Source organism: Barbatula barbatula (genome assembly GCF_947034865.1).
Source record: "Barbatula barbatula genome assembly, chromosome: 8".
NCBI classification, from domain to species: Eukaryota; Metazoa; Chordata; class Actinopteri; order Cypriniformes; family Nemacheilidae; genus Barbatula; species Barbatula barbatula.
In genome coordinates, this window is record NC_136771.1 from 23,043,626 (window position 1) to 23,068,239 (window position 24,614).

The 24,614-nt window shown below is 39.6% G+C and overlaps 4 protein-coding genes across 4 annotated transcripts; 2 read left to right on the forward strand and 2 right to left on the reverse strand.

Annotated features, from left to right (window-relative positions):
* Positions 1 to 807: 807 nt before the first annotated feature.
* slc29a4b (asolute carrier family 29 member 4b) lies at positions 808 to 5,939 on the reverse strand. Its single transcript, XM_079461916.1, has 11 exons — positions 5,781 to 5,939; positions 4,721 to 4,840; positions 4,465 to 4,596; positions 4,244 to 4,357; positions 4,035 to 4,163; positions 3,864 to 3,938; positions 3,280 to 3,554; positions 2,706 to 2,838; positions 2,371 to 2,558; positions 1,652 to 1,892; positions 808 to 1,454 (listed from the first exon to the last, which is right to left on the reverse strand). Exons 2-11 carry the CDS (start codon positions 4,836 to 4,838, stop codon positions 1,303 to 1,305), a joined length of 1,557 nt encoding a protein of 518 aa, XP_079318042.1. The 5' UTR covers positions 4,839 to 4,840; positions 5,781 to 5,939; the 3' UTR covers positions 808 to 1,302.
* A 2,397-nt stretch (positions 5,940 to 8,336) lies between these two features.
* Positions 8,337 to 12,439, forward strand: ptcd1 (pentatricopeptide repeat domain 1). Its single transcript, XM_079461423.1, has 8 exons — positions 8,337 to 8,899; positions 9,214 to 9,354; positions 9,572 to 9,790; positions 9,910 to 10,011; positions 10,097 to 10,852; positions 10,962 to 11,078; positions 11,237 to 11,419; positions 11,688 to 12,439. The coding sequence occupies exons 1-8, from the start codon at positions 8,459 to 8,461 to the stop codon at positions 11,853 to 11,855; spliced, it is 2,127 nt and encodes a 708-aa protein (XP_079317549.1). The 5' UTR covers positions 8,337 to 8,458; the 3' UTR covers positions 11,856 to 12,439.
* A 1,536-nt stretch (positions 12,440 to 13,975) lies between these two features.
* Positions 13,976 to 20,064, forward strand: LOC306897917 (uncharacterized protein). Its single transcript, XM_079463051.1, has 21 exons — positions 13,976 to 14,068; positions 14,146 to 14,255; positions 14,484 to 14,589; positions 14,672 to 14,765; positions 14,926 to 15,082; positions 15,189 to 15,372; positions 15,540 to 15,662; positions 15,750 to 15,803; positions 15,891 to 16,010; positions 16,168 to 16,326; positions 16,937 to 16,990; positions 17,083 to 17,125; positions 17,310 to 17,526; positions 17,779 to 17,858; positions 17,945 to 18,052; positions 18,144 to 18,224; positions 18,547 to 18,651; positions 18,799 to 18,911; positions 19,047 to 19,169; positions 19,364 to 19,412; positions 19,593 to 20,064. The coding sequence occupies exons 1-21, from the start codon at positions 14,055 to 14,057 to the stop codon at positions 19,665 to 19,667; spliced, it is 2,169 nt and encodes a 722-aa protein (XP_079319177.1). The 5' UTR covers positions 13,976 to 14,054; the 3' UTR covers positions 19,668 to 20,064.
* On the reverse strand, positions 19,869 to 24,541 carry smcr8b (Smith-Magenis syndrome chromosome region, candidate 8b). The gene is made up of 3 exons (XM_079463050.1): positions 24,202 to 24,541; positions 20,941 to 23,517; positions 19,869 to 20,695 (listed from the first exon to the last, which is right to left on the reverse strand). Exons 1-3 carry the CDS (start codon positions 24,222 to 24,224, stop codon positions 20,281 to 20,283), a joined length of 3,015 nt encoding a protein of 1,004 aa, XP_079319176.1. The 5' UTR covers positions 24,225 to 24,541; the 3' UTR covers positions 19,869 to 20,280.
* Between the last annotated feature and the right edge of the window lie 73 nt (positions 24,542 to 24,614).

Here is a 24,614-nt window from a genome sequence, read left to right on the forward strand (position 1 = left end):
TGCATTTGTATTTAAATAAAACACTTTTGCTTGACTATCTTTTAAAACCAACCAATCTTTTCCATGAGCACATAACCATATCTATTGTAAAGTGATTGTGTCTGTTGCATATGTTGCAAAGGAAGTCAAAATTGCACTGCAGTCTTTGGAAATAACATTCTAGGAACTTAAGTCTTCTCAGAAGTTCACATTTTTTGAAATCGTTGGGGCGGTTTCCCGGATTTGATGTTTAAAGGGGGAAGTTGAGCCTCAAAAACAAGAGGCTTGTTTACACCGCACCTTGATCATAAATGATCATGAACAATTGATTCGTCTCTAAAAAAATCTACTTTAATTAAGCCCCTTATAATATTCAAGAAATGGCGAAATTCTCCTCTTTCCCATGCATGAACACTTAACTTGTTAACTCCATATGTGTTGTTAAATTATTTTGATAATGGCTGCTACATGGGAAATTACAATTGCACTGCAGTGTGCATGAAACGATAAACAAGATTTTAGGAAGTGAAGTTCAAGTTCAACTGAACAAGCCTACAGATATTTACCCGTGACACATATACCCTCATCAAATGCTGCCCAACGGGGTCAAAACATAGTCAAAACATATAATACTCGGTCTCCCGACATCTCAAAAAATGTTTGTTGTATTTGGTTCATTGAAGATCTCAACTCTTTTAGTGAGAAATAAAGTTTTTATATTTGTACCTGGTTTATATATTTTTACCTAATGTAATGGAATAATTATGTTTCTGAATTGCTCAGAGTTTGTAAAATTTTTGAATCATTTCTCCCAGATCACAACATATGCCCTCTTTGTGTAGATGGATTTTATTGGACTTTGCAACAGGCAGTGTGGATAAGACTGGAAATGATGGAGAGACGAACAGGATCCACATAAGAACCACAGCTCAACCAAATACCTGCTCCTCTCTGGTTGGCTAGCATGAAAAACCCTAAACATCATTTTACAAAAACAGTATTACAATAAAATAATTTGGCTAAAATAAGATGTACACCTCATACAGATAAGTTACATATAAATATCTGAATAGTTATATATGTATGGTCATATATAGGATTTATTTGATCCAACATCCCTGTTAAAAAGATCAGCATTGCTGGTCAGTGTTTTGGATATTGAAACAGTTTGGCATATTGGTCCATCAGACAAATTTGATCTCGCCATACCTCACCGGCCGAACCTTCCCGGTCAGCCGATATAAAAAAACACGATGGTCGACTGGACTTTTCAGCAGGGATAGTATCTCTCCTAACATAAGTAAAAAACGAGTAAGATGACATTCAATGACCAGGTGTGTAGCTCTGTAGTGTGAGTGTGTCGTTGAGCTTCAGCGTCTGAATAAAGTGTGCTTTTAAGGTCAGACTATACGTTGAATAGGATACGACAGACCCGAGCATCAGTCCAGCCATGTAGGATACAGTCATTGTGTTCCCTGTACGGAAACAGACACAGTGTTTGTTACAAACATTCTCCAAAATATCTTTTGTGCTCTGCAGAAGTAAGAAAGTCATACAGACTTGGGATGACATGAGGGTGAGGAAATGATGAATACAATTGGGTTGAAATATGCCTTTCTGCCAAGCTAAAAATGTTGGTCACATTGCTCTTAGATATGTTTACCGTACCCACCTGCTATCTCTCGCTGTTGAAGTGGCACCTGGCCAGCTGCCTGTATCATTGGCACAGAGCCGAGATATCCGTTGCTGACACCCAGCAGTAAAGAGAGACTGCACGGCCAGGCCGGGTGCGTCAGCAGGGGACGCTGAACGGGCGACACACACATCATGAACAGAGGCAAAAGGAGAACACGCAAACAGGAGCACACCAGCAGTTGAACCCCACCCCACTCATAGGGACAAGCGGCCAAGATCTGCAAAGAAAGTAAGCGGAAGAAAAATATTTTACGCTATTCATATTTTTCAAAGGAAAAAGTTATGTTCAAAATAATGAGGTGAGTAGCAAACTCTAGTGGTTCCCAAACTTTTGACCCGGGCCCCCCTTTTGTGGAAAACATGTTCTCGAGCCCCCCGGATGCAAACCACCTACATTCACCCACATATTGGTATTATTGCAATATAATATGATTTTCATTTGTACATGGATTGGAAGTACAAGTGCATAGGTTTTTTGAGCAAGCTTTTAACGGTAAGCAGTAGGAAGATATTAAGAACATAATCCTGGCTGTTGAATTTATAATGTTGCAGCTGAAAGTACCAAAGCCTTGTCGCACCCTCATTGTAATGACCTCGCACTGTTTAACTCTTTAACACCGCTATTTCACATCATCTGCTTATTTAGATTTGTAAAAGCGGTTTGTGTGACCCCACACAAGATCATCTTCTAGTCACCTTGCCCACAAAGTCGGCCATGTTAAACAGAGCCATGGTGAGAATGGGCAGCCACTCTCCCAGTATATCGTTGCGTAACTCTGACTCCAGACCAGGAAAGAGGCACAGCGTGATGAAGTATGTCATCGTTATTGAAAGCATATAAGGCCAAATCCGTCTGGCAACAGCACACCTCCGACCAAGCAGCTCTGTGAGAAAGACATCATAACATCTCAAATTGTTCGCGTACAAAAACAATGTAACGTTTTGCCACTAAAGTCTTCTCAGAATAACAACAATAGATTTAAATTGCAAAATATTTTCATAAGTTTTTGGTAGGTTATATTTCAGCTCACCCTTGACACTAATCCACGTCCTTCTGGTGTCTGCTTTAGGTCCATCAAATCTGACGTATATGCCATCTCCATGGGAACAGCTTCCCAGATGAACTCCATCAGCATCGTCGACTGCGCTTGTCGCCACTCCCTCCTAATTCGAGTCAATTTTAGAGCATATCATCAACAATAAATATCCTTGTTATCAGAATTTCCCTTCCATCTTGAAAAATATGTGAAACAATTCATTATAAAAGCTTCCACCTTTTTAACCCAAAATAAGTTCATCTGCTTTAGTGATTATTCAACCATAAATTTAAATTAAAAGATGATTGTTGGTAGAATGTTGGTAACCGAACAACTGCGGTACATTGACTTGCATTGGTTTTATGTCTGTACAGTAGAAGTAAACAACACCACTGATCAGTTACCAGCATTCTTCAAAATATCTTATTTTGTGTTCTGCAGAAGAAGAGAAAGGTTTGAATAAATTATGACAGAATTTGCATGGGTGAACTATTCCTTTAAAAACAATTAGCTTAAAAGCCAAACTAAAAGAAAAATACAATTTCTTCTAGTGTGAATGAATTTGTACCTCTTCCTCTGCACTGCTGTCATAATGTATCTGATAGCCGCTGTGTTTCCGAGCTGGATTATCATGAATCTGTCCCGTGAACCAGGTGTGGCCATGGCGAGCTCTTTCCGTGTGATATTGGATGAACCTGGTTTGCCGCACCACCACATGCAACAGAAAACAGAGCGCCTCTATTGAGACGGAGAAGAGGAAGAAGATGATGGTGTTGCTCTTCTCGTCTTCCACCAGAAGCTTGGTAAAAATCCGACTCAGAGAGACAATAACTCCTGCGGTGCCTAAAACAACCATTAAAAAGAAAATATATGACATACAATAAAAAGAAATGGTTACACATTAGTGTTAGAAAAAATCTTGAGAGCAGGTATACGTCATATTTGACCTCACAATTAAAATACATTAATTTGAATATTTAAATGATATATTTTAGATTTCTATTTACTAATACTTAAAATATTGTCATGACCATTCATTTTTGGTGACTATTTTATTTAAATAACAAATACATTCTGTTTACTGGTGATGCTGGTTGTATCGGTGTAAAAATGCATCAATATGTATGTGTTGATGATGAAGGTTTAGCTCACTCTCTCCAGTCATCACGCCTTGTGTGTACCTCTTGGGCAGCATCCCCGTGTATCCGTAGAAACTGGACTGCTGCACTACAGGGTTAAAAGGACACAATACAGACACAATTAAGGACAACAATCTGCGAGACACCTGCCGGACAACATATGTCCAGTGTGTGTCTTTGGTACCTGTGCATCCAAATGCAACAACGGCCACTGCGACCAGAGTGAGAATGTAGGATTGATGAGTGTCAAACAGCTCCAGCCAAACATCAAAAACGCTCACAATTACCAAAGGTCCCAAAGCAAAGAGATATCCTACATGTGTGCAAAAGAACCAAGATGTCAAACAGCACCCAAAGAACATGTCGTTTCTTTCATGTTTTGCGAGTTTTCACCTCCACAGATCCGCGTGTTTAAACTCAGTTTCTCCACTAGCATGTTGTTCACAAGGACAGAACTTAGAGCCACTAGTATATACGTCAAACTCATATCGAACACGATAGAAGTCCCTGTAAATGGATGAGAAAGGATTTTGATTGCCAAGCTGGTCGCCATAAACACAAATTCATCTTTGTCCTTTCCTTGGTGTCGGGCGTTTGGTCACATGATGCTTTACCTTTAAATTTGCGGTGGAGGTAATCCACGTCCGTAATAAAGCTGTTGTATGGCAGTAAAAAGCCGACACCAGCCAATAGCATGGCGAAGTAAATGCTGTGGTAGCGATCATCAGGAACAGATCCATCTGAGCCTGGATTCAACACACAACATTTAAATAGATTTTATTACCCAATGCATTTGAACCTTTTGGGGTGTGACTACTCCTGAAATGCGAGGAACAAATGCACATGTTTAAAGAGATTAAACCATCTCACCATCGTGAGATTTTTTCCTCTCTCTTCGGTCGTCCTCTGACAGCTGACTAAAGCTGAAATTTGTGATAACAGGCCTCTGTTGACCCTCATGATTTCTGCCCCGTTCTTCTGAGAACATACCTGGTGACACATTAAAGTGATAGTTAAGTTCACCCACTTCTTTTGTGTTCCGCGTGGAGGAAATTTGTATCTTTATGCTTGTGCTTTACAAACTAATGTAAGAATACTTATGCATAACTTCAACTAACACAGGTGTGAGATTGTAATGGATAAAACAAGGAGGCCTATGCGAGGTTAAAGAATTGATATTTTGTTTTATTGAGAAGGGAAGATGCGCATGGCCTTGGAGCCGTGGATAAGAACGAAACATAGCATGAGATGATGTAAAATGAGAAAGGAGGAGCAGGGGTATAAAGATGGAATGATCCTGCTTGCAAGCAATAAAATATCTTTCAAGACGAACCTTGGTTTCGTCATAAAGGTTTGAAAGAGGGCGAGTAAATACAGAATTTTATTTTGGGGTGAATAAATGTTCAACTGACTATAAAAAGGTAAGAAAGAATCGGTTCCTTCTTTGACCGAAAGGTTATTAGGGGAAACGAAGAAGTATGTAGTAAGACAACATTCAACACGTAGCTTTCTTTCAAGAATCTGGCCATTTCTTCTCGCACCTGCTGAAGTTACGACGTGACGCGCCTTCAATCTATTCATGTGTTCACGATTACAATTGACGCAAAATTAGCGCAGATATCTAAGCTGTTCTTATGACTTTAAAACCAGCCACAAAGCAATAACATTGATTCATACAAATATTGATGCTGTATCAAATAACGCCGATACAATTACGCATTCGACTGTCTGGGTCAACACGCACTATCAATACACATTTCTGTATATGCATATATATATATACACACTGGCACAAATCAATAGACATTTCTGATCTTGCGTATGATGTGATCATTCAGCATCATGTCTCAAGGTTGCCGTGCTCTCCGCGGGGTTTCGATGAGATTGGCATCGATGCGCTGGCGTTACAAATGGATAACTGGTCTCTTACCTGACACCCTGACGTGCCAATTTCATTCACTCCTTCTTCACACCGAGCGGATCCGGGCTCTGTGCAAGTGTATGCTTTGTATTTTTTTAAAGATGCTCGTTGTGACAGTCCTCTCCGAATCCGGTGCGCCCGCCCTCATGCGCAATGCACGGAGTCTCCTCGCGGAACGCCGGGGCATGTTGTCACAGATGCTGAACGTGATGATGCGCTTGTTTCGTTGATGATGGGGCATGTTCTCAAACTGTATGTTCATGAGACTCATTTCTATTCGATTCTAAAACATAGAAAAGTATATAGGAAAGAGTAATTTTGTTTAGTTACTACATTGCAAATAGTGGTGAGACAATTCAACTATAAATTAACACTTTATTTAAACTATACTGAAATCCTAGTTACATTTCTTAAAGATTTGAGGTTTCAGAGTTGATCAAATTATTATGCATAAAACTATTTATGAAACAGTTCAAATTCCTGGCTGCTTTTAACTGCTGCTCTGAAGATGCTTCATGAGAATCTTAATGCTTTTAAAATTAAGGATTATTTTTACCTCCACAAGCCCTCAAAGTAACCAGGCTTTCATCAACGGATGGGAGCATTATGAACTGTGTTGGACTAGACAACAAACCTGCATAGCACTATTTAAAATAATTTTTTACAAAATGCACAGCAGTATAACATGGACCCTTTAACTTCAAGAAGCAGAGAGGAAGATAATGTCTAAAATCACATATGAACATAAAACATTTTTTCGGTGGAATTCAATAAATATGTTGATAAAACTCGTCAATTTAGATTTCAATTAACCGGATCGGCCAATTTGATATGCTGCATTTGCATGGTGATGTAAAGCTATGTTTTTTTGGTGTTTTTATCCATGTATTGTCATATTGTTGTTCTCATTCAGACATGACTTGCTCCTGGGCAGAAGACCAAAAGAGATTCAAGAAAAATTGAAAAGCTGAACCTTTTAAATAGGTATTATTCTTAATCCTTCAGAATGTAAACGTTCCAAAGAAGAAGAATATAAATTAAGGAGTTACATTAACTATCTTGGGAAAAAATGTGTGTTTGTCAACATTATTCTGCTATTACTTACTGATTCTGTTTTGTCAAAACACAAAAAAAGGAGTGTGTGTAGATACGCACACACATAACGCTTACAAAAGTAGTCTCCATGGAAACGATGTGAGATCTGGATGCTGAGGAAACCAAAGCCTTCATCCTCACCATCTCCGCAGCGTGTGGGTGGTGCGCTCAGTGAGCTGCACAGTTAGCATTCCTGCAATGCAGTGTATCATGAATAAAGACAGAAATAACAACTGACACGCTGCAGGAGCAAACACACACACACACACACACACACATCTATAAGCCACAGCTCAGTTGTTCACTATCACATGAATTTCATTGTTAAATGTACTAACATAAGCAGCAGGGCCAGACCCAGAATGTTAACCAAATGTCAAGAATAATCATTCAACACCCCTAGCAGTGTTTTAATCTGCACATGCCTGTGTGTGTGACACCATGAGTTTAGTTGAATCATTCTATTCAAATACAAGGAACACTAAATTCACAGAGATAATTCTACCTTATACTTAAATCCACTAAAACGTAACAAATATAATACGTGGCATAGATGATTCCAAGAAAATACAACAACCCATGTGTTAACAAGGAGGTGGAGAAAAGAAACTTTTTTGTAGATAAAACTTAAATGTAAAAGAGTGCATCAATTTAGCACGCCAGAATTAAAAAAAATCATTGATCATATCAAGATGTGGAAGAAAACTGCAGCCCATAGTTCTCAAGCATTACACCTTTGGTTAATCCAATGTGCTTCACTTTTTTAATCGGACTACCGATACATCATCAATGTTATTGTATTTTTATCCAGAAACTACGTAAATTCACAGCAGAGGTGTCCATGGTCAAAGAAAAAGTACAGCACCATTTCACAAGTTTCAAGTTGCTTTACTGGCTTGATAAAAGTGTCTTTACATTGCTAAAGCATTGGAACATTACAATGTAAAGAAATCGTACAAAAAGTATAGAGCAGGCATATACTGAAAAAATAACAAGTTGGATTTACTTAATTTTGGGTGTAAATTTCGTGACAAAATTAACTTAGGCTTTAAAAAAACTGTGCAAAAACTTTTAAAATGAGCTAATTGACTTAAAAAACAGTGTGCATTAAAATAGGTAAACTAGATTCATACAAAAAATTTAAGTAAACCCTACCAATTGTTTTTTTCAGCGTATGTTCTCACGATTGGCCACAGGATGGCAGCACTCACCATAGCACATGTAACGGCTGCAGCATAGGCTGAGAAGAATAACGCACGACCAGTCCTACTAATCGATATTGTTCATGACAATTACTTATTTGACTCCTAAATAGTTTATTTAGACATTGTAAGCTACTTAGACATCTACTATACTTACATTCAAATAAAATTGAATCGTATAATATACATGTTGCCTTAAAACAGTTGCTTGAGTATGATATTATCAACTAGCAATGTCTAGTTAAACATCCGATTTTGACATCATGGCGACTCCCGGTGCGAGCATCATGGGAAGCAACTGTTAAACGATTTCCGTGGCAGTTTGATATATTTAATAAATAAATCAATATATATATATATATATATATATATATATATATATATTTGGCTATGTCCAGAATGTTGCGCCCTTCACTTCTGAGGGGTCTTTTGACACGAGACGGCAGTGTATATTTAGCAACGTACGCCGTAGCCTCCGCAAATGTGCTTAAGTCAGCTCCCGTCTGTCCCACTACACGAATGTATGAAGGACCTTTGAGATGTTTCTGTGCATCAGTGCCTTTAAAGCCTCACGAGAGCACGAATATCACCACACATAGTTCCGATCGTGCGCTGGATGAAGATGTCAGCGACGCTTTTGGTGAGATTTCACGAAAATACTCCTCCAGACGAACCTTCCGCAAAACGAGCCCAGAACAGCGGGATTTGAAATACAGAGATGCGGATGAGGATGAGGATGTCGTCGGGCAAAAATTCAAGTCCAAAACGGGCCGAAGAAACACACCATACTGGTATTTCCTACAATGCAAAAATCTCATTAAAGAGGATAAAGTAAGTTTAGAAAAACTTCACATTATATCAAAAAAGAACAGTGCTGGCAATGTCATGATGTTTGGGAGAATATCTTGGTGAAATGTGATTGTATATTCATATGATGTATTTGAATGCTACTAGGTACTTTATATTTAAAGATGATCCAAAACATGGTTGTATTATATGTCAAACCAAACATCCCTGCTAACCATTAAATCCATTACACTTTCTGTGACGTTTCTCTTGTTTTGTAGGGAAAAACACGCTTGTCAGAAGCTTTTTATTAGGGTATGTCCGAGCTAGGGACCAAATCTTTCTCTCTTTCTGTCTAGCTGGCCGATGCATTGGTTCTGTTTGAAGGCGATATGCTCAAAGGAGAACGGCTACAGCCAGAGGAGTTCAACTACACGGTGCTTATCGGTGGATGTGGACGTGTGGGCTACCTAAAGAAAGCCTTCCAACTTTACAATAATGTAAGATAAAAAGCACACTTAAAATTTTGAAGTTCTGGATGTCTCCGATTTCCACCTTATAGGTACTCATGAAACACCATGATATTTTGATATACAGAGGCCCTAAAATCTAACACCATGGTAAAATTGTGCATATTGTATGTTTGTTTTGACTACCATTAAAACTCATGTTACAGATAATATTTAACCCTGTTATGTGTTATTGATGTTAACACAGATGAAGAAACGAGGACTAGAACCGTCAGACGCTACATATACTGCGCTGTTCAATGCTTGTGCAGAATCGCCATGGAAACAGTCGGGACTGGAGCAGGCGTTGAAACTCAAGCAAGAGCTTCTCAGGAAGAACATCCCTATGGGTGCCATTACCCAGCATGCCTTGCTCAAAACAATTGCCTTTACTGGAGATCTGAAGTCCTGCTTTCACATTCTGAGGGTACTGTTTATTTTTATACACCTAGTGCTGTAACAATCCACTGATGTATTTGAATGATTTATTCATTGCTATCACTGTCATTTGCTTTGGTGCGTTCGTGTACGTGGGTGCTTGTGTAGGAGATGCTTCAAAGTGGCCAACCCATAACACAAGAGACGTTTCAGTATCTGCTGATAAGCTGTGTGATGGACAAGCAGCAGGGCTTCAGACTGGCTTTACAGGTACTTGTTAATAATCTAATAATTAGAGATGGACAGTTGACTCCCATAATGCATTGCGAATGATATAACCGAGTCTCTTCTGTAGGTGTGGCATCAGATGCTGAAGATTGGAATAAAACCGGATACCCAGAATTACAACATTCTCCTCCGGGCTGCACGGGATTGTGGGATAGGTAATCCAGAGCTGGCTTCTGCGCTACTCCTAAAGCGCACAGAAGAGGTGAACCCGAAACTCACAAGTGGAAGGACAAGCCGAAGGATGAAAGCCAAAGAAGAGACCTTGTGTCCTATGGTTTTAAACATTGATGCATTTGAGAATGAGCTATTCGTCGACTCACTTACTCGTGATGCTGTCATCATAAACACACATCCAGCGCCCCAAGGACAAGCCAAAGAGAAAGATTCTCAAAGCGAAAATGGCCGCGGTATATCTCGAGGTGAGGTTCAGATGTTGCCTTCATCACCGCAGGCTGAACGGAATCTGTTTAGTGGCTCTCTGAGCTGTCAATCGCTCTTATCACCACAAAGTCCCCGCCAGCCAAACCTGTTGGACCCTAGCAGTTGCCACTCAGACGTAGTTGCCTTGGGGCCTGTGAAAAGCGCTTCTGACAGGCTTGCTTTGATTGGAAACCTTGATGGTTTTCTGGAAAAGATGGCCAGTGATGGATTGGAGCCCAGCATCAAAACCATCACCCTGCTGGCTGACGTCATGGAAGCGGGTAGCCAGTCAGTGCAGAGTCTAATTGTCGTGGCTAAAAAGAGTGGCATCAGGCTGGATGTGCCATTTTTTAACACCTTGATCAGAAGAGTGGCCAAAACTGGAGACTTGGATGGAGCTAAGGTTAGAAAAACATCAAATCAATTGTTGATAACGTTGAAGTAACCTCGATAACAGCAACAAATCATTTGGTCCACTGCAATAATATGAGAATGCTATTTTTTTCTCTTAGGCTGTTCAAACCCTCATGATGAATAGAGGGCTTGCTGTTAATACACAGACATTTTGTAGTATTGCACTAGCCTGCCATAGACAAAAAGACGGACTTCAGCTGCTGTCTGATGTGGAGGTCTGATTCTTATATTATTCCTTTTTTTGCTAATAACATGTTTGGTAGTGACCAACAGTGTCAACTAAATATCACAAACTGTCTTTATTTGAAAGTGCTAATATCTGAATGTGTGGGTTTATGTTATGAAACATCTTTGTTGGTGTTTTTGTTTGCAGAGGTGTGGCCTTGTGCCAAACGCTCATGTATTCAGTGCTCTGATTGGTCAGGCAGTTAAACGTTTGGACTATGCTTATCTGCACCAGCTTCTTCTTTGTATGCACAAACTGCAGGTGCAACCCAATGAGGTCGTCATCAGACAGCTGGAATTTGCAGCCGAGTATCCTAAATCATATGACAAGGTTAGAGAAAGACCATGCTCACTGTATGCTATGCATTTTTAATTACAAACATTTGGGGATGCTTGGTTCATTTAAATGGAGGGTTCGAATATGGCACATCCTATAATGTTTTATTGCTTGATTTATAAACTGTTATTTGATGTAGTTATAGTAAGCAGCCATGGTTTTGTGGCAATAAAATAGACTTGAGCTGTAAGAGCAGGTAGCTTGAGACATTGAGTTTATATTGTTCATACACTGAGTGTGTTTCATATCTTTCTCTTTCTAGTTAAAGTCAAGGAACATATACATGGAAAAGATTGATGGTTTCCGTGGGTTTTACAAGGAATGGCTGGAGTTCATGCCTGGTCAGGAAACAACGCACGCCTGGGAGAAATACAGATCGCCAAAACAAAACGCGCAGCAGGAGGAAGTCACAAAACAAGTTCCTGAATAAATCCAATTTCAGCATTTTGGGTTGTACTTGAAAAATCGATATTTCCAAGAATGAATCTAGATCTGAAAGTGGCAATGTAATAGTTGTAAATTCCTTTTATATAAAAATTGCTGCTTTTTGATGTGTGAAAATGTAAAAAATAAACAACAAAATAACTTGCAAACATGGAAGTTTTGCTTTGTACAGCTTAAGAAAATGCAAGGCAGCTAATTTTAATCAGATCAGATATTTATGTGGTTCCGCAATACCAATTCTGTTGTATATTTGTGTAAATGTAATCTTTATAACTAAGTCCTGAATTGAAAGATCTATATTTACCCTTTAATTTACATAAAATACAGTTTGAGTGTTCAAGCCGTCCTTTTAGAACTTTAATAAGCAAACTCTTGTGTTACGGAAGCTGTTCTTTGAACATTTTACCTCATTGTGTGAAATAATAAACGTATATTAGCTTATTTTTCCCTGATTAATTTTGTAAGTGCATTGTCTTTACAGGCTTAAGCAACAGTGGAAAATCTTTTTTTGTGAAATCATACAAAATTAAATCACATTCGTGCATTTGGAAGATGCTTTTATCCAAAGTGGATAACTGGTATCCAGGGGTTGAACCCACAACCATTGCATTGCCGACACAATGTTCAACACGTGTTGATCCCCATAGGAAGTTTGTTGAGAGCCCCTAGTGGTCCCAGACACCTTGGTTAAGAAACACAGAGCTACATTTAAATAGAAATAAACCTTAAAGTCACCGAATGGCAATTGTCATTCTCACGATATGAATTTTTGATATCAACAATTAAATTTTTTACTAATGAAAACTATAAATTCTTGATATCTAGAATGAAATTTCTACTAGTAACAATTGCAATTTTGATATCAGTAATTACATTTGCACTAGTAAAAATGTAAATTCTTGATATCAACAATCACGTAATCACTTGCAGAAATGTGTATTCTGATATCAACATTTTTATTTCAAATAGTAAATAACGTAATACTTGATATATGTAATTGCATTTTTACTATTTAAATATCACAGTAGACTGCCATTCAATTTCAGATATCAAAAAATAATTTATTTCATGTTAAAAGTCTTACTCCAGATATCAGAAATGCAATAGCTACATGTAAAAATGGCAATTTCTGATATCAATAACAATGTGCTGCCATGGGACGATCCCTTGATATCAATAATGTGATTGTTACTAGTAAGCCATTTTAGATATCTACAATTACTCTCCGGTTTATTGATATCTATTTCCTGATATCAGAAATACCAAACATGTTAGAATTCATTTACAGATTTCAAGAATGAGCATTTCAACTAGAGAAAGCTTAATTTCTGATATCAGGAATGAAAATCTTTACTAGTAAAAAGTTAATTGTTAATATAAAAATATATTACTGATATCAAAATAACAATTGTTACTAGTAGAAATTCCATTCTTGATATCAAGAATTGTAGTTTTCACCAGTAAAAATGTAATTGTTGATATCAAAAATTAATATCCTAAGAATGATTAAAAGCTAATTCGGCTTGCCATACCATGACACGGATGTTGCGATTGCCCTTCCCTTTTTGATTGGTCTGTTGTAAGTTTGGCCTGGAGGGGAGGGCCAAAAATGCCTGGCCATTGGACGGTGAGTATAGTCCTACCTCTTTTTTGTTCCTGACGTCACGTGGTGAAGAGTCGTTGATAAGGGAAAGAGGAGCTTAACGTTTTCTATTAAAGATTTGTGAGAATCTAGTGTCCCGTGTCCTGGTTTGACCCTGTTAAATATGACATTAAGAGTTTAGATTAGGAGGTGGCGATATACAAGTATAGTGTTCCGGACATCACGACCAGGAACTAACAATTCTGTATCCTATATAAGAATGACTAGACATTTATAATAATCACAGCAACACTGTGTAAATCACATAGAATTGTTCAGTTTGATTTCATGGTGACTTTAAATGTAAACACAAATGTGATATGAAAAGCTTCGAAAAATGCAATGCAAATGAACCATTTCTGATAAATTATATTGTATTAATTATATTCCCCCAGACAATTTTTATGTCCGTTCTCTGCCTTTTTTCTGTATTTTAATGATCTGTAGCAGCTAGCAACACTTCCGCGTTTGTCAAAACCACGTGATCAGACGAAGCGCCAATTCGAACGTGCGCGCGCAGTCGTGCAATCCGACGGAGGCGCGATGCTGAAAATCACGTAAGTTTTAATTTCACAGACAACGACACGTTTAATGTTCGTGAGCGTGTCCTCTCATCTTCTGTCGTGTTTTGTAGGATGGAGGAAAACATACCGATCATTATTTTAAGCGATGACGACGATGACGAATCGATGATGCTCAACGACTCCTCAGTGTTGTTTGTTGAAAATGAAAACAACGAAACCGGTACGAAACAAATACTGACACTACCACGGTAATACCTTGGTTTGACCGTAACACACAGCGTGAATGTCATGTTGATTTGCACAGGGAAGTTCACAAAACAGTCCCGCGCAAATACCGCGATACGCAGCAAAGTACCGCGGTATCGCGTGTGATAGAATTGAATGTTATCGTGAACGGCAGTGTTAGTTTGTCATGAATCTGTTTCTCTGATTTTTGTTCTGATCTCAGAAATCTTAAAACACATTGAGCAGGTAGATGAGGATTTGGCAATAACGTACACCCAGACTGGAACTGTGCTCCCACATGCAAGATATGACTGCACACTACCTTTCTGGTCAGTATTCACGTCTTCTTCTGGAGAACTCGTGCTGCATCTTTAATTTCTTGTAAGTGTTTATAAGTCGTCATTCTTGTAGCCGCGCCGAGCAGGACCTCTCCGGGCCTCTACAACAAAACGCGCAGTACTGCGATCAGTGTTTCTGCTATGTCTGTGACAAACAGGTCTCCGCGGTGAGTATTCACAGTTGCATCACATTTCAGATCTTTACGTTAACTTGATTTCAAACGGTGTGTTTTTATCATACCGTCACTTTCGTTCGTTGTTTAATTTAAACGTTTTATATGCGACATCCGATTTAATTCCAAACTAGTTTGTGTTTGTGTACATTAGTGCGAGTTCTGGACCACCCCTGGCATTTGCCACTGCAATGCACATAAGCACAGCGTGTATTGGAAGGCGCTCCGCGATAAAAGCCTCATGGGATATCTGCACGAGCTCAACTTCGCCTTCGACCCGCTGGATATGGACTCGGACTTACGGCGCGCCGGTGTGTTCTGTTTTGCTGAATTAAACTCCCAGTTTTATTCTCTCTCTTGCTGTTATGTAATCGCCCGTGCCAGCCATAAACCTTAAAGCGTGTGTGTGTGTGGCAGAGACATCTCTGAAGGAGTTTGCCGGCAGTTTGGCGATGAAGTACGCAGTGTTCCTGATGGGGTGTGGGCCTACAAAGACATCCGTGACCTGTCGGTGTAACTGTCACCGCATAAACAATAACACTGTGATTCAGGCGGGATGCAAAGGGTGTCAGAAACATCACTTGAAGGTTTTGTCGTTCGAGTACGCGACCCCGATTTCTCGCTCTATAATTAAAAATGCATATTAATAATAAATTGATTCACATTCTTATATTATTTAAAGGCCTTACTAAAAGACATAATAAGATCTAAAAAATATTAAACCTGTTCGTCCCATTCATGCTGTGTTTACATTTTTGTTCTTTGCAGTTACTCTCCTGTGAGTCAGCACATCCAGATGTATTTGCACGAAGCAATGAAGGAGAATCCAAAGGCTTGTATCGTAATGATGTTAGGGGCAGTCAAGGTCTTCGTCATGCACACCGCTCCTGGGTAACACACACACACACGCACACTTTTATAGATAACACGTCTGTTTTCACATGTAAACCATCTTGACACGTCATGTCTACTTGGCAGAAATACACACGCCGCTTTTGCCGTGTCTGATGCTGTGACATTGCTGCAATGGAGGTATGGTAACTGTTTTGCGTGTGTTCTTTAAGTTGCTTTTGTTTTTGAGTTACGGATAAACCATATCTTTGTGCTTTTGTCTTCCAGAATTATAACAAATGTGTGGATGCTTTTAGTCAGCTGTGATTTTTCCAGTTCCTTCACAAAACAGCTGGAGACTTTTTACCAGAGGCTTCCTCTACCCACCGTCTCCCCATTGCCAAAAAGGTAATGACACATGCATGTGTACTACACAACTGTGTATGTGCGGCATTCAAGGCTACTTTTCTATTTATTGTAATAGCAATGCAGGAAACACAGGTAACCTGTTTGTTATCCATTCTGTGGCTTCAAATTGAATTAACCGTCTTTTTACTGTCTGCAGTCTGCACGTGCTGCCATGGGACGATCCCTTGCTCACTGCTGTGATAAAGGGTCAGAACGTCTCCGGAGAGAGACACGTCAAGGGTCGAAGGCTTGAAATCTTGTCGGAACCTCTGGGCTTGATCGAAGCTCGAGTCTGTAGACTGCAACAACTAAACAAGTAATCTGAATTTTAACGCTATTAAATATTCCAAATCTTTATCTGTGATTTGTAAAGAATAACACAGACTTTAATGATACATGTTTGGTGCGATTCACTCATTGTGAATGCAGCTGCCAAATCGTGACGAAAAGACCAAAAAGCACATGCACCGTATTTCTCCATGCTAAAGGCCATTGCACACCGAGTCAGAAATTTCCCCTGTTAAAAAATCAATACGACCTCACGTTCTGTCAATCACATTTACACACTGCCTCCCATATTTTCGTCTGTCATAAAAAAATTGGACTGGGTTGGATTTTCTGCGTTTTTCACTTTAGAGAGGCGTTTTGACAATTTATAGACACCATACAAACCAGCGCCAAATACCAAAAACCACAGAATTTACAGTTAAAGTGATAGTTCGCCTATTTACTCATCCTCTTGTTATTTAAATCCTGAATTACTTTCTTTCTTCTGCAGAACACAAAGGAAGATATTTAGTAGAATGTTGTGAAATAATACAGCGACAGACAGTACTCATTGACTTGTATGAGGTGACTGTTCGGTTTCACAGCATTCTGTTTAAATCATATATTTAGTTTGATATTTGTGTGTGTGTTTGTTTTAGGTATCGTGAGCTGGCTCGGTACCTCAAGGTTGTTAAAAGCCACAATATTTCCCAGTGAGTGTCACGGCATGATGTAAAATAACTCTGAATACTGTGATATTCTTATTAGCAGTGACATGTTCAGTTGATATTTCTTTTGTTTTTAGGCTACAGAGACTTAAAGACTTCGTTCCCCTCTATCTATGCAAGGTATGATGGAATAAAACCTACCTTCGTTATTTTTACATTTATGTAAGCAGGTTTAACATTAAGTTTTAATGTTATCATAAAACCACACATTCATAATCGCAGTATAAGAAATATAAAAAATGTTCAACAAATGGAAATGCTGTGGGGTATCAAATGAACTTTTGTTGTGTTTGTATGTGTGCAGGTTGGAGAATACAGTGCCGCTGTTAATGCTCTGTTATCACAAGTGCCCCGTGCTCATTGCCCCGCCGCCAGACTCACACCCCCACAGTTCAGAGCCTACCTTCGAATTCTCACATCAGGCCACGCCCCCAAGATAGAAAATCCACAATGTGATTCAGGAAATGTCAATACAATCATGCCCGACCATTTATTGGCCGCTGAGTGGACACCTGTTGAAGGTACAGAGTTGTAAGCGTTCCTATTTGCATAATAATATCTACCCCAAACAAAATCTATATCCTTAACTTCATGTTGCAGAGGACAGAACACAATATAGGTAGTATCATACTTAACATTGCTTTGTTTCTTTATGTAGAGTATGAGATGAGATCACGTTTTCTCAAGAGAAATTGTGGCTCTGTAGACAATTTCACTTCAGTTTGTTATGCAAACCTGCACACATAAGTTGATGTTCTCTGCCTTCACTCAAGGTTCGAATTTGCTGAAGTTGATGGAGGTCTTGAAGTTCGCGCTGAGGGTCCTGGACTGTAACAACGCTGTTTTCGCAGATGTAGGTCAAATAAATGTTTCATGTCTTCTATTTAGGAGATTCTTCATGTTTGTCATGGCGGTTTTGTCTGTGTGGTTTTGTTGTAGACTGAGAGCTGGGTGTATTTACTCAGTGTAGTCAGTTCCAGTCACATCGCACCGGACGGGCTTGTTGTCGCTGCGTTCTATGATGAGCCTGATGTCAACTTCCAGACGGTGGGTGTTTGAGTAAAGTGCTTATTATTGGGTGTGGAGAGGCTTTGTGAACGCACTGATGTGATGAACCTGGTTGTGTGTTTTTCTTCAGGTAACCAGAGCCGTAGCCGATTCAATTCTGCAAGAGCTGACGGAAACTTCTCGAATACAGATTCCCAAAACCTATGACAATGTGAGTTTAAGTGATGTTTTTCTGTCGCTAAATCTTCGATTGGGGGTTGAGAACTTGGACTTTCATCACATCCATTATCCTGGGTGAACGATTCCTTTTGGTGAGGTGCTGCTGATCCTTTTTGTTTCTATCTTTGCACTATGGGCAACATTACTTCCACATAAAAATATAGTTTTTATCTGCATTTGCAGAAAATGTCAAATATTAGGCGGTTCGAGATAAATCTGTCGACCAGAAGCTAAGATATCGGTAATTCCTGAAATATGCTGTGTAGTTTTCCCTCATTGGTGCAGTATCTAATGTCTGTTGTTCATCTTTTTAGGGCTATCCTGACCAGGCGAGGCTATTGCTGGCCACTCAGGCATTAGTACTGCGAATATTACACTCGCAATTCAGCCCCATCCTGGCCGTCATCTTTTCTTTCAGGGTGATTTTTTTTTTTGTTGACATACCTTAAGTTTCGACTCTACTTAGTACTGTGTCTTAGTTCAGACTACGATTTGTGTTGTTGAATTCATAAATCATATTTAGGAATACAGTTCATTTGCATCATCGCTTGTATTTTCGCATTCAGTTCAACCGCTGGGCTCTTCGCACGTTGTTCTTTGGCCTTTTGGTGAGACCAGACGTGCTGCACTATCTCCTGTGTTGTGTTTTGGAGGAACTGTCTCGTGAGTCATACCAAAGGTACGGCCCAACACACATTTTTATAGTGAATGGTAATTCAATTTTGTGACAATTGGAGTTGTACTGCATATGACTCAATGTTCTAACAATTAAACTACAATTGAACTTGATTCTGTGATTATTTTTCTATAATAGCAAACGGAGCGAATCAGACCATTCCCTGATTTCCTACTTCCTCTGTCTGTTCTTCCTGGAAAAGAGCATTGTCCTAACCGCCACCACGTATCCCACCAACTCTCTACTTGCTACTTGGAACGAGTAAGAAGCCACAGTTAATTCACACATGCTCTTCATCATTGTCTTGTTCGTTTACATTACAGACTGATGTAGATTACAAATAAACCTCAAAGCCTTCTGGGAAATGACACATGATGGCCTCTTGAATCTAGGGATCGGAGACTGTTTAAACATACCGTGATATTGAATTTAAATCAATTTGTTTATGATTCTAGAGTGCACTTCCCTTGGCAGAACAGCTTGAGGAAGAATCTTGAATGTAATGTAAGAACTTAATTCATGTCTTGATGAAATCTAACCTGTAAAGTCTGTTTTGCGAGTACATCACACCACTTCATTTGTACGACAGAAGATTTGTGATCATATCACGTCATCATAATTAATTTAATTTAATAATTAATGAATATTGTGGACTTCCAATATTGATTTATCTTTCTCTTTCAGATCGCTAGTCTTGGTAAAGAAAAATGCAAAATTTTGCAACAAATTCAACACAGAGCCGCCTACCCAACATCCTGATAAGAGAATGTTTATTGGGAGTGTTTCTTTAAGGGTATTATGTTTGGCCCAAAACAATTTGATGATCATTTTATTCGGAGAAGATTTGGATATGATATTTTTTCAGTTTTTGCCTGAGAAGGCGCAAGACGTTTTCCTGGTGTACTGAAGTGTTCTTGTTAATTGAAAATTGTAACAAAACTCTCACAACACAAAGCTGTTAAAATAAAATACTTTATTATACATTTCACACTTTCAAGAAAAAATCTATTTGTCAAGTTTTTTCCAAGTTTCTTTTAGTGGTAGCGGTTTTAAAAACGATTTTGTCCAACACTTGTTAAATACAAATTACTTTCTGCAGGACGATCTGCAAATGTCTGCACATCAACAAAGAATAAAATACAAGACATGTAACAGCACAAATCCGTCAGTGTTCATTAATACAAAACATTCATTAATGTTTCATATTGATTTGCTTTAGATACCAAATGGGCTCGTGACATAAGAGTATTACTGTAATAATGTTGTAAAGCATGCAGAAAAAGTGTAATGTCAAAAATGTGCAAAAACTAAAATGCTTGCAAGCAATCAAATCACACTTTTCATTGAGTAGTTTCAGAGGAAATTCGTTTTTTTAGAGTTTGAATACTGAGTTGGCGCTGTAGCTAAATCGAAGGACATTTGGTGGAACGTCTGTGAAATGCAGTTTGATGAGCTCAGATAAATAGTGCAGGATTTTCTTGTCATCTCTGTGAAGGTGTTCATGACAAGGCACTGTCTGTGGACTCTCACGAGAGTTTGTGCCCATTTTTAGAGTACTCGAGAACGTTAAGAAGAAAGCGTGGGCAACAAGCTTGCCTAACACACTCTGAGCAAACAAGAAGTAGGTGCTCCCTCGTGTAATGTGGCTCCTTGGATCCACCAGAAGGTTGATAAGAGTACCGCTATAGGTCGGACATCGCAGTGTCTTTTGATCTGCGTCCAGAACGCTGATGTATCGGCTACAATGGCCCAGACAGTTAGGAAAACCTGGAGTGGGAGAGCACATCCTAGGAAACGAAACAAATGTTAAGCTTGTCAATTCTGTAGATTCAACAACCTAGCCAACAATAATATTTTAAGAAAAATGTAGCAATAAACCTTAATGCTGTATGCCAGTGGTACTTTACCAAGCTTTTTATTTGCATCCTACAGAGTATTACCTACTCGCATATAACTACATTTTATACAACAAGGGGTGCATTAGGACAAGATTAAAAAAGCAGCATTGTGTCACACCCGGATAAACTTTTACCTGTTAAATCCCACAAGTTTCCAGTTAAGCAGGTCTGTAAGCTGCAGCGGTGTTGAAATCCAAGGTTGGACACTTTCTCTGTAACTACTTAAATGTGGTGTGTAGACGGACAGTGCCGCGACCAGTCGCCTTACTGTTCCCTCCTCACTCCCTAGGACCACCAGCGTTCGCCCGCTCAGAAGGCTAAACGCAGCGTGTACTGCAAACGGAAACTGTCGCAGGAATTTCAATGCTGCCCGTCCTACCCGGCCACACCTCTGTCTGCCCCCACCTTGTCTTTTATCCCCATGAATACAAGCGGAGAAAGTGTCAGAAGCTGTGGAGGTCGTGGTGCTGCGAAAACTAAAGCAGTCAGATAAATCATCCCGCACTGTCGGGCAGGGTTCCTCCAACAAGGAGAGATTGGTACACGACGCATGACAGTCATCCTCGGAGGGGAACGTTACAGCAGGGTCTGGTGGGGATAGAGTTATTGTTGGACAACCATGTGGCTCCTCCACAACACACTCAACTTGTTTGACCTTTTGGTTTTGAAACATCGAGTTTTTCTCATCAGTGTCTTGCTCCGGACTTTCCTCATCGATAGCGCATGGGTACGAAGCCCGCAGGTCTTCAGGAAAGAATGAGTCTGTCGTGCTAAGCACTTCAATGCTGTCCTCACTGCAAGTCCGTCTGGTGGGTACCCTCGCTTGCTTTAGATCCTCGGTAGCTGCTGTGGTACAGGTGGGTGGAGGTTTTGGCATTGCTGTATTGCTAGGTATACTTGAACTCTCTGACCTGAAGGACTTTTCTGTTCCCAAGACCTCAATACTGTCTCCACTGCTAATGCTGCTCTTCATCACAGCTGCATCTTGGGTATCACCGCAATCTGGTGCCGAAACTTCCCCCTTGTCTTCAGTTTCACCATGTATTTCTAAGTCCTTCGATGAAAGGGGTGGGTTATCATCGGAAGGACCACTTAAGGTCCTTGATAAGGTTACAGGGTCCAACTCCAGTTTTATAGACAACATTTCAACACAAGAGGCATATGATTCAAGACTCGCAGGTTCACTCAGAATCGTGGGTGCTGGAAGAAAAGACGCTTGACGGATTGATGAATGACTGGCAGCTGTTCCTGCTTGTAATCCTGCAGCATCTTCTGAGTCGTAAGTATGCTCAAACAAGAAATTTGTGGATTTGAGATTGCGGAGCAGATTTTGGCACAGCTGGTTTGTGTAGATATGACTGGCGTCTCCTCTGAATGTCTTTTCAATGGAGTGCAATTGCTTTAAGGCCTGTTGGTGGAAGTACTCGTCGCACAGCTCCTGAAGAGTTTTCAGGCGCCTGTCAAATCTCCTACATGAAGTGGTGTTGATCAGCTTTGGAGAATGCAAGGGTGTGTTCATGTAAGATATGGCACTGCAATCTGGGACTGGCCCGGAGAATTGACCATGCGGTCTAGAATCATCCAGGTCAGGCTCCAGAGAATGAGGAAGGTCGTCCGGTTCATAAGGAGAGAACTCTGAGTCTCTGAGCTTTCTTGTTGGGTAGGAGGTGATTTGTTTCAGAAGGCTGTTATTTTCTTGAATGGATTTCTCCACATTCATCAGTTCCTCTGTTATTTTATCCACCGGCTTTGAGATGACCTCTTTCTTCACCTTGTCGTTCTGTTCTTCTGTTCTGTTGATAAGCACAGCAGACCTGTTATTTGAGGTATTTTCACTTTCAGGCTGCAATGGACAATTTCGTGTCTCTACTTCCTGTCTTGTATGTCCAGCTTCCTCTTGAACGTTCACTTCTTCTTTGTGAAACTGTGATTTCTCTTTAAGTTTCTCATCCTCTGTATCTCTCTCTAATGTTGGTATATAATTTAGCGTCCATTCCTTTTCTTTGGTGTTCTTAACAGATGAGTTAAATACATTCTCTCCCTCAGTCTCTCGAAGTAAAACGACTCTTGTATACTCTAAATCCCTTAGTTTGGCTTCAAGTTCATTTGCAAAGTTTTTTCTGTTCCCCGTTTTCAGACATTCCGAAACTTTGGAGAACTCAGAAGAAAGCTGCTGAAATTGCTGTATGATTTTATTCTCATCGGACGACACGTAGGCAAGGCAGAAAGGCCGCACAAACCCTCGAGCCTCCAGGTCGTACAGTGTGAAGTGGTGTATGTATGAAAACACTCCCTCTTTGGAATCTCCTAAAACTACTTTGGAGTCCTCAACGAAGTTCAGTTTAGGGCTGTTGATCCCTGAGCCGGCGAGGGAGGTCTGATAGTCCACTGACATAATTCGGAGGGAGAAGTGGTTCAGATCAAATGTCCCACAAGCTTTGGTTTCATGAGGAACTGTAAGCAAAGGCTGAGGCCCAACTTGCTCGGAAAACTCAGCTAAAAGGATAAAATCCCTTTTAAATTTCGCGATAGACATCTTGGACCACGGTGTGCCATCACCAGTATAAGAGGGTACAGACAGTTCCTCTGGAAAGGCAAATGGATCTGTGGGTAGCTCTTCGAAATAAGACTCTTTAGTGAAGGCCACCAAATCTGGAGAACCAATCATGGTGGTAGATGTTTCTATGTGAAACCAGCCAGGGGTGTTGAAACTACAGAGATGACGCATACGTTAAAGCATCAAGCTAAATATGTTTGTGAAAGTAAAATATATATGCATTTAATTGCACTTATGGTGTAAAAAAATGTATACCTTTTTACTTCATATACTGATGATATTGAAAGTTACTATTAACACCGCACAATATATCAGATTGATCAGAATGTGCATTGAAATAGTTTTGTGCAATAACTGATTATTTTAACACGTCCAAAGTTGTTTGTAGTAAATGTTTTAGGTCGATCCAGGTAACAGAAAGACTGGCATGTAACCGGTAATGCCTATGTATGGGCATGTGGAAGGTGATCAAGGATCAGACATAATGTGAACATGCATGTCGATTAAATATTTTAGTTTTCGAATTTGAGAGTTTAATTTTCGAGAATTTGAGAGTTTAAATTTGACCAACTTAAAGAAAACGATTTAAAGAAAATGAACAATAGCTATTGAGTCCTTCTGACATCATGATGCACAACATAGTAAATCAACCTGTTACATGACAGTTCTCTCACTAAGCTGATAAAATACTTTTTTATGTTTCAAATTGAAATACATTTGTTATACTACCGATAATCATTTTCCAATGTATATTGCCTTATTCAATACTTGAGAAAATGACCAAATCCACAAAACAAAACATAAATAAATCAACTAAACGAAAGAAAACTTTAGATACTTTAACACCCGAAGCCGTCTCATCCGCAGTAAGCGCTCATGCCAAGTTTGCGATCCAATGCTTCCCGGTGAAGTCGTACTGTATGTCCAATGACTCTTCAGATATCAGCACGTTTAAACCGCGACTAACATGATCCAGGTTACACTGACGTTAAGAGGACATGCCCGAAATATGACATTGTAGAAAAAAAGTCAATAAAAGTAACTTATCCATTGAGAAGCGCATTCATACAGAGCAAAGTCGCGGGAGTGCGCAATATTTACGCGTTAGTCGAGTCGTAAACAACCAGCGCTCGTCAGAGAGAAGCAAACCAAGCAGCCTTTGCCATAGTTGGCCATGTGACTCAGCTGGCGGGGGGTGTGATTATAAGCTCAATGTTTCCGCTTTAACCTTTACTTATTACATTACGGTCA